The sequence below is a fragment of the Ranitomeya variabilis genome, chromosome 3 (assembly GCF_051348905.1).
Source record: "Ranitomeya variabilis isolate aRanVar5 chromosome 3, aRanVar5.hap1, whole genome shotgun sequence".
In the NCBI taxonomy this organism is placed as follows: Eukaryota; Metazoa; Chordata; class Amphibia; order Anura; family Dendrobatidae; genus Ranitomeya; species Ranitomeya variabilis.
In genome coordinates, this window is record NC_135234.1 from 356,413,429 (window position 1) to 356,425,949 (window position 12,521).

A 12,521-nucleotide genomic window follows, 5' to 3' on the forward strand; every position below is an offset into this window, starting at 1 on the left:
TTAGAGGTTGTATGGAGTACAACAGAAGATCTTGTTAGAATGGGAGCTGGATTTTAGGGTTGGTTGCGATGATTTATTATTTATTAATCTCATTGTGGTACAATTTTTCTTAGCACTCCTGCTATATAAAGTTTAATTTGAACAATAGAATAAGGATTTTCCAGCGAATAGACTTTATATAAAAAGACAAATATTTAAAAATTATCTGCATGATATGAAACATTTGTTCTGAATAATAACTTTGGTGATGACTACTTAATATGAATTAAATAGCTGAATTAATTAGAACACAGTTGTAAGTTACAGTACGTATTACAACATAATTAAGCAAGGACATTACTAGCGGTATGAAATGTACTTAAAACAATAAAAATGTTCAGATACGTTTTGATGCCTCGAAGCTTATTTCTCTCAATTTTTTTAAAAGCATCTGCCTGGAATTGGTTTAGATCAATTGTGACTGATTTTCTATTCCTTTCAAATCTTACCAAGCGACGGTGTACTGTTACATGAATATAATTATATGTGTGCTAAGTGTTTCTCAATACTTATCATAAATTTAAATGTCAACAGGCCAGAGAAGGGGGTTCTTTTTTATTAATTTGGGATGCAAATTTCTGAAGAAAATAAAGCAGTTGAGCAAACATGCTTTTGTAAGGTTAGCGTCCCTCCCTAAGGTAAATGCAGATTACTTCTACTGAATGCATATAAAGCAGGTTTGGAGTATGTGCTGTGAATGTCAATACTTCATCCGCTATTATAATCTTTCTGAAAGCCTAATAATGGGCACCTCTAGGAATATTAATAGATATGTGTATCCAGTAGGTTTGGTGTGTCTCCTGGGTAATAATAACTTTCTGTAATGTACATTGCATACTTTACATACATTTATGAAATAGAAAATAATTTTGCACTTGGCAAGTTATGTTTGTGAAATCAATGTTGACTGCTTGAGGAAAAAAAATTTCAGCCACACAAGAGTATTACAAGAATATTTAAACTTAAAATCACTTTAGCGTGTTACAAAATATATAAATGCTATATGAATGTTATAGCATATTACTGGCAAGAACAGTACTGCCATAGGGTCATAGGCACATGTGTCTGTTACCCACGTTATCTGTAATTGTCAATTATGTATATTTACTAAATGTATCATTGGAAAAAAGAAATTAAGCTTTAACATAGAAACTGGTCTATTTATTAAACCCCTTTGAGACCCTGCCCTTTTTCATTTTTGCGTTTCGGTTTTTCACTCCCCTTCTTCCCAGAACCATAACTTTTTCCTTCAATATGGCCATGTGAGGACTTTTTTTTTTTGCGGGACGAGTTGTACTTTTGAACGACACAATTGCTTTTACGATATCATGTACTCAAAAAAAAAAATGCTATATGAATGTTATAGCATATTACTGGCAAGAACAGTACTGCCATAGGGTCATAGGCACATGTGTCTGTTACCCACGTTATCTGTAATTGTCAATTATGTATATTTACTAAATGTATCATTGGAAAAAAGAAATTAAGCTTTAACATAGAAACTGGTCTATTTATTAAACCCCTTTGAGACCCTGCCCTTTTTCATTTTTGCGTTTCGGTTTTTCACTCCCCTTCTTCCCAGAACCATAACTTTTTCCTTCAATATGGCCATGTGAGGACTTTTTTTTTTTGTGGGACGAGTTGTACTTTTGAACGACACAATTGCTTTTACGATATCATGTACTCAAAAACAGGAAAACCATTTCAAGTACGTTGAAATCGCAAAAAGTGCAATTTCATAAAGTTGTTTTTTTTACCATGTTCACCAAATGCTAAAACTGACATGCCATTAATATTCTCCAGGTCATTACGAGTTCATATGTAGGATAACTGCGGAGACACCATCACGTGTTTCTCAACGCAAGCAGTGAATAGCCAGACCTTTCCCCAGGAAGGAACAACCACGGGAAGGGCAGCATCCTATATGGGGATGGGGGCAGTGTTCTGGATCACTGCATTGAGAAACACGTGATGGTGTCTCCGCGGTGTTGGATGTTTTGGTCTCCCCGAGGCCAATCATCTGTGCCTTTACAGCCTTTTACTAGGCACTGCTCCTAATAGCCAGATTCCTACTCCACACTGATGAGGGGCAAACACCCCGAAACAGCTGTCTGTGGATGGATACCATGCTTGGCATAGGGGGTTTTCCTGTATTGGATGTTTTCCTTTATTGGATGCTGCCCTTCCCGTGGTTGTTCCTTCCCGGGGAAAGGTCTGGCTATTCACTGCTTGCGTTGAGAAACACGTGATGGTGTCTCCGCAGCTATCCTACATGCGTTTGCATATTTCCCATATGGGATGGGGGCAGTGTTCTGGATCACTGCGTTGAGAAACACGTGATGGTGTCTCCGCGGTGTTGGATGTTTTGGTCTCCCCGAGGCCAATCATCTGTGCCTTTATTACGAGTTCATAGTCACCAAACATGTCAAGTTTCTTTTTTATTTAAGTGATAAAAAAAAAACAAAGTTTGTTAAAAAATAAAATAAATTGTGTCATTTCCTGAGACCCGTAGCAACTCCATTTTTCGAGATCTCGGGTTGGGTGAGGGCTTATTTATTGCATGCCAAGCTGTCATTTCTAATGATACCACGCAGATATAATCTTTTGATTGTCCGTTCTTGCATTTCAATGCAAAGTTGTGGTGACCAAAAAACGTAATTCTGGCGTTAAGACTTTTTTCTCTCTATGCCGTTTAGCAATCAGGGGGTTGGGGCTCCTTTTGCATCAATTAATGCATGATTGAACAGCTGGAAGCAATCAGCCTGTGGCACTGCTGAAGTTTTATGGAAGCCAGGTTGCTTTGATAGCAGCCTTCAGCACGTCTGCATTGTTGTCTGGTGTCTCTCATCTTCCTCTTGACAATACACTATAGATTATCTATGAAGTTAAGGACAGGCGAGTTTACTGGCCAATCAAACACAGTGATACTATAAGCAGATGACTTGGCTCCCCAAAACATAACTAATTGTGGAAACGTCACACTAGACCTCAAGCTGCTTGGATTGTGTGCCTCTCCACTCTTCCTCCAGACTCTTGGACCTTGATTTCCAAATGATATGCAAAATTTACTTTCATCTGAAAACAACACATTGGACCACTGAGCAACAGTCCAGTTCTTTTTCTCCTTGGCCCAGGTAAAACACTTCTGGTGTTGTCTCTTAGTCATGAGTGGCTTGACACAAGGAATGTGACACTTGTAGCGCATGTACTGGATATGTCTGTAAGTGGTGACTCTTAAAGAATGGCCTTTTCTTGATAATCCTTTCAAGGCTGTGGTTATCCTGGTTACTTGTGCACCTTTTTCTACCACACTTTTTCCTTCCATTCACTTTTCATTATTATGCTTGGATACAGCACTCTGTGAACAGCCAGCTTCTTTAGCAATGACCTTTTTTGGCTTCCCCTCCTTGTCGAGTGTGTTAATGACAGCGTTCTGGACATCTGTGAAGTCAGCAGTCTTCCCCATGATTGTGGATCCTAGTGAAACAGACTAAGGAACCTTTTTAAATGCTTAGGAAGCCTTTGCAGGTGTTTTTTGTTAGTTATTATAATTTACTGAGTAAATGACTTGCTTATTGGCCGTAAGCCATAATAATCAACATAAACAGAAATAAACACTTGAAATAGATCACTCTGTAATGACTCTATCTAATATGAGTTTCACTTTTTGTATTGAAGAACTGAAATAAATTAACTTTTTGGTGATATTCTAATTTAGTGGGAAGCACTTGTATATAGTTTAAAGTAGTTAGATTTATAGCATCTGACTTCATGGCTGGACTTTATGGTAGGACATAGACAGAAAAGGGCCCCTAAGAAAGAACATTTTAGGGCCCTTTACAGTCCAATAGTTCCATCTATGACATCAGCTTTGGAGGTGGTATTGAGTGACCCCCTTACCTCTAGGGCCTCCGTGCAGCTGCAAAGTTTGCTCCAACGATATATCCACTCCTGCTCCAACAAAAATAGTTATACAACCGGCAGTGCAATATCTACTGCATAAGATTTAATGCACTGAAATACAGAGTTAATCTAAATCCTACTCATTGAGACTAGAATTATTTTGCACTAATCAATGTTAATGAATTTGCTCCTGTTTATGTAAAGAGATTGGATTCTGCTGCCATTCTTGCAATTTTCCCTTATCTATGGTAAAAGTTATATGACATTTATAGTGAAGTTGTACTCACACCAACAAAACAGAAGATGAATTGTTGTTAATTATGGCCTCTATTAGGATAAGACTCTGACTATATCTTAATTTCAAAAGTTCCATCGCATTTCCTGATTTTATCAATTGCATTAGCAAGAGAAAGATAATATAATGTACTTTTAATGTTAAGTTTAATAACCCAAAACACTCTATCATTTGTCTTTTGCTGGCAGTATAAAAGGTGCTGTTAAATATAATTAGATGCTAAATGAGATTTTCTTGCTAGAAGCGTGGCTTCAGTAAAATGCATTGTAAGGACAGGCTTCAATTACAAGCCTCCTCTTAGATAGGGAGGCTAACATATCCTGAAAATATAATGGCAGGCAAGTGCTTGTCTCTTAATGGTCTATGACTGTCCAGGGCATGCCAGCACACAAAAATAACAATTTTGTGACATAAATCAATAATCTACACTATTAAATGCGTTATCCAGGACAAAATTATATTTTATTAAGAGTTTAAAAACTAGTTAGCAAATACCTACCTGATCTATCTTATGGCGGTTCAGAGTAGTCACTGACCACTCCTGCTGACGATTCTGCAGCTCCACATCAAAAGAGCAGCTCTTCTTCTTCTAGGCTGCTCTGTGGATGGACCTCATGATGATTGTCAGTTGGCTTCTCACAATTATGTCGATCAGCAAGATTTGGCAGTCACACTCCATGAAAAGAGCAGAGCATAAGAGAAGCAGCTGCTCTGTTGATGTGACATTAGCGGAAGCCAGAGAATCACCGGCAGGGGCGGTCTGTGGCCACTCTGTATCTACAGAGATTTACGCTTGGCAGATCAGGCAGGTGTTTAGCAACAAAGTGCCTGTAAGTTCTAAGGTATGTAGTAAAAAATTGATACAGTTCTGGATAACCCCTTAAATTATTTTGGAATGAGCACACTCGGAGCAGATAGAGGATGAAGATATGTATCACGGACACATGAGAAGCAGAAAAGCTATTACATTTGGGAATGCTGTTTCCTTGCTGCATACATACAGTACAGATCAAAAGTATGGACACACCTTCTCATTTAAATATTTTTCTGTGTTTTCATGACTATGAAAAACGTACATTCAAACTGAAGGCATCAAAATTATGAATTAACACATGTGGAATTATATACTTAACAAAAAAATGTAAAACAACTGAAAATATGTCTTATATTCTAGGTTCTTCAAAGTAGCCACCTTTTGCTTTGATGACTGCTTTGCACACTCTTGGCATTCTCTTGATGAGCTTCAAGAGGTAGTAACCGTGAATGGTCTTCCAACAATCTTGAAGGAATTCCCAGAGGTGTTTAGTACTTGTTGGCCCTTTTGCCTTCACTCTGCGGTCCAGCTCACCCCAAACCATCTCGATTGGGTTCAGGTCTGGTGACTGTGGAAGCCAGGTCATTAGGCGTAGCACCCCATAACTCTCCTTCTTGGTCAAATAGCCTTTACACAGCCTGGAGATGTGTTTGGGGTCATTGTCCTGTTGAAAAATAAATGATGGTCCAACTAAACACAAATCGGATGGAATAGCATGCTGCTGCAAGATGCTGTGGTAGCCATGCTGGTTCAGTATGCCTTCAATTTTGAATAAATCCAAAACAGTGTCACCAGCAAAGCACCCCCACACCATCACACCTCCTCCATGCTTCACGGTGGGAACCAGGCATGTAGAGTCCATCCGTTCACCTTTTCTGCGTCGCACAAAGACATGGTGGTTGGAATAAAAGATCTCAAATTTGGACTTATCAGACCAAAGCACAGATTTACACTGGTCTAATGTCCATTCCTTGTGTTCTTTAGCCCAAACAAGTCTCTTCTGCTTGTTGCCTGTCCTTAGCAGTGGTTTCCTAGCAGCTATTTTACCATGAAGGCCTGCTGCACAAAGTCTCCTCTTAACAGTTGTTGTAGAGATGTGTCTGCTGCTAGAACTCTGTGTGGCATTGACCTGGTCTCTAATCTCAGCTGCTGTTAACCTGCGATTTCTGAGGCTGGTTACTTGGATAAACTTAGCAGAGGTGACTCTTGGTCTTCCTTTCCTGGGGCGGTCCTCATGTGAGCCAGTTTCTTTGTAGCGCTTGATGGTTTTTGCCACTGCACTTGGGGACACGTTCAAAGTTTTCCCAATTTTTCGGACTGACTGACCTTCATTTCTTAAAGTAATGATGGCCACTCATTTTTCTTTACTTAGCTGCTTTTTTCCTGCCATAGTACAAATTCTAACAGTCTATTCAGTAGGACTATCAGCTGTGTATCCACCAGACTTCTGCACAACACAACTGATGGTCCCAACACCATTTATAAGGCAAGAAATCCCACTTATTAAACCTGACAGGGCACATCTGTGAAGTGAAAACAATTCCCGGTGACTACCTCTTGAAGCTCATCAAGAGAATGCCAAGAGCGTGCAAAGCAGTCATCAAAGCAAAAGGTGGCTACTTTGAAGAACCTAGAATATAAGACATAATTTCAGTTGTTTCACACTTTTTTAAGTATATAATTCCACATGTGTTAATAACATAGTTTTGATGCCTTCAGTGTGAATGTACAATTTTCATAGTAATGAAAATACAGAAAAATCTTTAAATGAGAGTGTGTTGTCAAACTTTTGGTCTGTACTGTAGAGTTTCTTTCCTTCAGTTGCTATACTACAAGGGTCAGATGTTTGCTGTTAGTCACAATGACTATATGATATTTTCTACACACGAGTAGTGTTTGCGATATATTTCCATTATTGGCCCGGTGTGGATTTTTTTATGTTGATTTAACACTTATTCTACTAAAAAAAGCTGCAACTACTTCTGTGATGTGTTTTGCAATGTTTAGAGCAGTTTTTAATTGCACTTTTTAATGTAGCAATATTAAAATGTATACATGTCCATTCCTGACAGTGTTAAGTAAACCAATGTTATAGTGAGAGAAACTTGACAATCTAGTCTGCTACTTTAGAAGAAATTCTGCAAATCCTTTGAATCATGTCTTATTATTTAACTACAGGGAGCTTATACATGTTGACGAAGTAAGATTTTGTGGCATATGTAATTTTATGACTGTGGCATCTTGTCAAATCCTTCCATGAATCACCCTAATGCTTCTTTAAGTACAGGTACTCTTTCTTCATAATTATACTGTAGAAAGTGAATCACAAGTGGCAGACAGAAGAGGTGACCGGTCAACCAGTGCTTTCATTGCACATAAAAGTAGGTTAGGTTAAAAACAACACGTTCCAAATTAAATTGAGTTATTGGCAGAAAGAAGTAAGGAAACCTTGACCCTGGGGCCATCGTTATTATTATTCATATACGAATATGGACAGAGCTGTTATGGATCAGCTTTGGGTAATTTTCTCATCAGCAGCCACTTACATAATGAGCGAACAAACTAACTTTTTTAGGTTGAGATTTTATGCCTGTAAAGGTGAACACACGAAATACTATAGAATTATGTATTAACACATTGGGATTAAGAAGTCATCAGGCTTACCCTGTCTGAAAAACCATTTGGCTGCAGCAATAACTTCCTACAGGTTCAATGCCATACACTATAAATGTCAGGCCATCATATTTTATAATTCATTTTCTTTCACATCAACCATTCTATGTATGCTTAAAAAGCTTTATAACTATATTATTGTCTTTTTTCCTGTTATGCTCGCCTCCATTTTTCCATTTCACCTCCCTGCTGATAGAAACTGTCAGACAAACCTTTGCAAAGTAAGCGATTGCTCACATTGAACTTCAACTACAAGACAAATTGCACCACTTCAGCTTCATCGCATTTGCCCCACGAGAGAGATGCCATCATTTAATGCCGCCGAGGAAAAGTGCTTAGTAAGGAGGAGAAAAGAAAAAGACTAGCACTTTCTGCACCAAACACATATCACTTAGACACTTGATCTGGTATAAAAAAGTCTTTTTTTCTTTTACATTCTGTAAAAATAAAAGCTATTTATGGGAGTCAGTACAACACAGTTGTTGTTAGAAAAATACTTAAGTACTTGGAGTTAATGGAGTAGTTGGCACCACAATATTACATCAATGTATCCCATGTAAAAACAAGTGCACGCGTTTCCAGCTCACCCTGTATGCCTTTGCGTCACACAGACACTTGGCCATGATAAAAGGCTGCTAAAATCTGTCCAGTCCTACTGTCTATGGCTGGTTTGAGGTTACACAGCCAGATTTCACATCTTCTCAATGTAAGAGATAAAATCTTGTTTGCGACTGTGCCTTCTTCAACCCATGGTATATCCAAATGGCATTTTTCACAATTTCTTTCAGGGAGTTAGGAAAGGATTTGGCTCCAGTGTAATCCCAGATATATTTGACTCCTCTTATATGTTGCCTTTTCTGCTGCTTTTGCTTGGCCAGATTTGAGGGCTGTACAGCTCTCCCTTGGATTTTTCAGTCTCAGAGCTTGTCTTGTGTCCTTGCATGTCACACCTGCACTCCCCGTCCATGCATTTGTATAACTTGAGCTCGTAAGGTCTGAATGCCACTGAGAATAGTTTTCTGATGTTCCACAGAAATTATTCCTAGACTCATGACATCCCTGCAAAATTGATAAAACAGAAGTCTCATATAACTGATATGATCATCATGTTATGACTAGGTTATAATACTTTCCATATTTTGTACACTCATAAAATCTTCCCCTATTTGAGCCCTAAATGAGATGTTCAATCAAATGAAAGTAGACTTCACAAGTACAAATGTCATGGTCCTTCTTTGGGTAATGACTTCGGAACTGGTTGTGGGTCTCCTGACCCAAACTAACATATTCATAGGGACATATATGATTGTTATTTCTGCTCAGGGAACCACCCATGTCTGGTCCTGAGATTGTAGTCTGAATACCCACCATGAAATAAACATGTGTGAAGCTGGCCTAAAAAAGTCTTTAAGGTATATGGGTCAAGTTTACCATACATTGCAACATTTCAATTTGGTAAGAGTCTTGAAACCCAGTGGTTAGCACAATAATAGAGTAAAGATTTAACCATTCATCCTAGTAAGTTCACTTAACTGTGCAGGAGTTTACATACAAAGGAACTAGATTATTAGGGATTGCATAAGATAAAAATGCGTGTGGGTTACCCTCATGTACCAATGTCTATATATATGCCTCAATACCAATACAAGTACCTGGCCTAGCCTTTCCACAGACTGAAGCAAGAGTTTTTATATCTCATGATAGTATGTTTCAAGAATCTACTGTTAAAAGATAACAAGCACATATTTATATTTGGGTGGGTTACTTGGCCCTACAATCCCCCTAAACACAATGATTTTTCCATCAAATACATCTGCCAACAGTACAGTAAGTCTAGAAATTAATTTAATTTTTAGGGAGGTATTCAGGTTGATATTTTAGGTATGGAGTAGTGTTGAGCATTCCGATACCGCAAGTATCTGATACCGAGATCCAATAATTTTGTGGTATCGGGAATCGGAATCGGAAGTTTCCAGTGTATGGTTCCCAGGGTCTAAAGGAGAGGAAACTCTCCTTCAGGCCCTGGGATCCATATGAATGTGTAAAATAAAGAATTAAAATAAAAAATATTGATATACTCACCTGTCCGGAGGCCCCTGGACATCACCGCTGGTAACCGGCAGCCTTCTTTGTTTAAAATGAGCGCGTTCAGCACACGACCAATCAGAAGCCGTGATGTCATGGAAGGTGCTGAACGCGCTCATTTTAAGCAAAGAAGGCTGCTGGTTCACAGCGGTAAGGTCCAGGCTGCGTCGGAGAGGTGAGTATATCAATATTTTTTATTTTAATTCTTTATTTTACACATTAATATGGATCCCAGGGCCTGAAGGAGAGTTTCCTCTCCTTCAGACCCTGGGAACCATCAGGGATACCTTCCGATACTTGAGTCCCATTGACTTGTATTGGTATCGGGTATCGGTATCGGATCAGATCCGATACTTTGCCGGTATCGGCCGATACTTTCCGATACCGATACTTTTTGAAGTATTGGACGGTATCGCTCAACACTAGTATGGAGTAATCATAAAATGCTACTTACTGAACTGTCATCCTGGCTACTGACTCCAGGTAGCAATACCCTGCCGCTGTGAAGTTATCTTTGTATTTCTCCATTTCAATGGCCTCCAGCCATTCTCCCACAGAACTAAATGAAGGAAATGATGTGAACGTCCGCTCGATTAAGGGAATGGAAGTACTCAGTGACCTACAAAATAAAGAGGCACAATAATTGATTTTTAGAAGCCATCAAAGTAATTTAGACATTTTTTGTAATTTAGTTTTTTATTGATTTGCAAATTTAAGACCTAAATTATTACCTTTAATGTGTCACATAACAATTTTAAGTAGGAGGATCTACCAGGCAAATTGCAAATTAGAAGCATAGATATATGTAAAACAAAATCTACATTTGATCTTACTTGTGTTTTAATGTCCATAAACAGTAAAACATAGCATCTATTCAAAATAATTGGAAATAAAGTGTAGTACCCGGCAACACTGAACTTTGGTGACCACTTAATCAACTCCTGTGAAAACTGATAAACCCTACATTTCTCCTATTAAACATTACTGAAATAAGATAAAGTTGTCTCATTTTACTGACAGTTTTGTTAGTTTTATAAAGCCATCAATTTTTAAAACTCATTGATAAAAGAAGATATAAGCTCAGGTTGTCAGGCAACGTTTTACAATAAAGTTTGAAGATGATAGACAAAAGCATGAAAAATAATTAGCTAGGCTACTTAGAAAACTGTCATGTACAATATCTCACATTTATCACCTTGGAAGAGTCAAAATGGTTGATGTTAAAGATAGACGGATCAGTCAAAATTTGAATGTGCCTGTCTGTGCGGATTTTCCTGTGAAATTCGATTTATGGAGAAGTTATTATCTGCAAAGTTAATGTCCGTTACTTATGTTTTGAGACCTCTCAAGACCCCAAAGCATAACAAACTAAGATGTAATAATAAAATGCTTATCCTCACCTCACCACACACCTCTCCACCTCTTCACTCCTCACTATCACTCATGTGGTCCACATCACATTCAGTGCAAGCACACACCAAAGGTCATGGCCTTGTGCAGATGATGTGCCCATCAGGGCCGTGGGGTACCGGGTCTGGTACTTAAAGAGACATGTCATGGCGGCAGCGACCCGGTCCATGGCCTTGGGCGCCCATGTTAAAAGGACTGTCTTTAAAGGGGTTTTTGATGTAAAGAAAGTTTGTGACGCCACCTGTGGTATTTGGTCAGTAGGGACAGACGCTGCTTGAAGGGGTCTTCTGGGGTGATGTTATGGCAGCCAAATGGTATAATTTCCCACATGTGAAGGGCTCCCATGTGTAGATGGAGATGATGAATGGTGCAGCAAAGAATGAAGGACACAGATTTGCAGTCTTTTTACCTGGTTGTAATAATTATAGGGGATAACTCAGGAGACTCTTTGCGTGGAACAAGACAACTACTGGACACAGTTTTATAAGTGGTAAAGTCTATATTATCACATGGTGATTCAAACAGGTGCAGAGAGAAACTCAAGTCCACAACACTTGGTGCAAATATCAAATGCTGCTCAGCAGTCTATAGGAAACTTCAGAGGAAAATGCAATCATGCAGAAAGTCTATGAAGCACAATTATTCTTGAGGTTACTTGGCACGAGTCCTTGCTTAGTCCAAAACACAGCTAGATATGCTTATAAGGCAGTTCAAATAATATCTTAGTTCAACCAGGGAGGTCTGGGTAATAGTCTCAGGTTCTTGCAGAGCAGAAACAGCTTACATGTCCAGCAAATGCAGATGGAAGCAAACACGAGCAGCAGATGAAGGAGGATTACTGGAACTGGTGTATGCAGCAGGAACTCAGAGCAGAGTAGTAGGATAACCCAACAGGTTCACAGGAGCAGGTATATAGTCAGGGAGTCACCAGAGGTCAGAAGCTGGATGCAAAGCAGAATAATCTAGCACAGACTGAAGGCTGGGGTGGAGTTTTATAGCAGGAAGACATTAGACAGGAGTCCTGACATTACTCCCTCCTTAGAAGCGGCCTCAGGACGATCCTGGACCTGGTTTCTCAGGGAATCTCTGATGAAAATGAGAAATCTTCTGTTGGGCATTTATGTTTTCTACAGGTTCCCAAGAGTCTTCCTCAGGGGGATATCCCTGCCATCTTATCAGATATTGGAGCCGATTCCTGCGAATCCTGGAATAAACAATTTCCTCTACCACAAATTTTTCTTGCCCATCATTCACCACAGGCTGCAGAGGTGGCACAACACATCCCTGGTAGGTATTAGGAGA

General features: G+C 39.0%; 1 protein-coding gene across 1 annotated transcript in view; it reads right to left on the minus strand.

Annotated features, from left to right (window-relative positions):
- Positions 1-7,873: 7,873 nt before the first annotated feature.
- EPHA10 (EPH receptor A10) overlaps positions 7,874-12,521 on the minus strand; it is a 1,320,108-nt gene continuing 1,315,460 nt past the window's right edge. The window contains exons 16-17 of the mRNA XM_077295896.1: positions 10,264-10,428; positions 7,874-8,783 (exon numbers count right to left, since the gene is read on the minus strand). Coding sequence (XP_077152011.1) covers positions 8,669-8,783; positions 10,264-10,428 — 280 coding nt within the window. The 3' untranslated portion in view covers positions 7,874-8,668. The remainder of the gene's footprint in view (positions 8,784-10,263; positions 10,429-12,521) is intronic.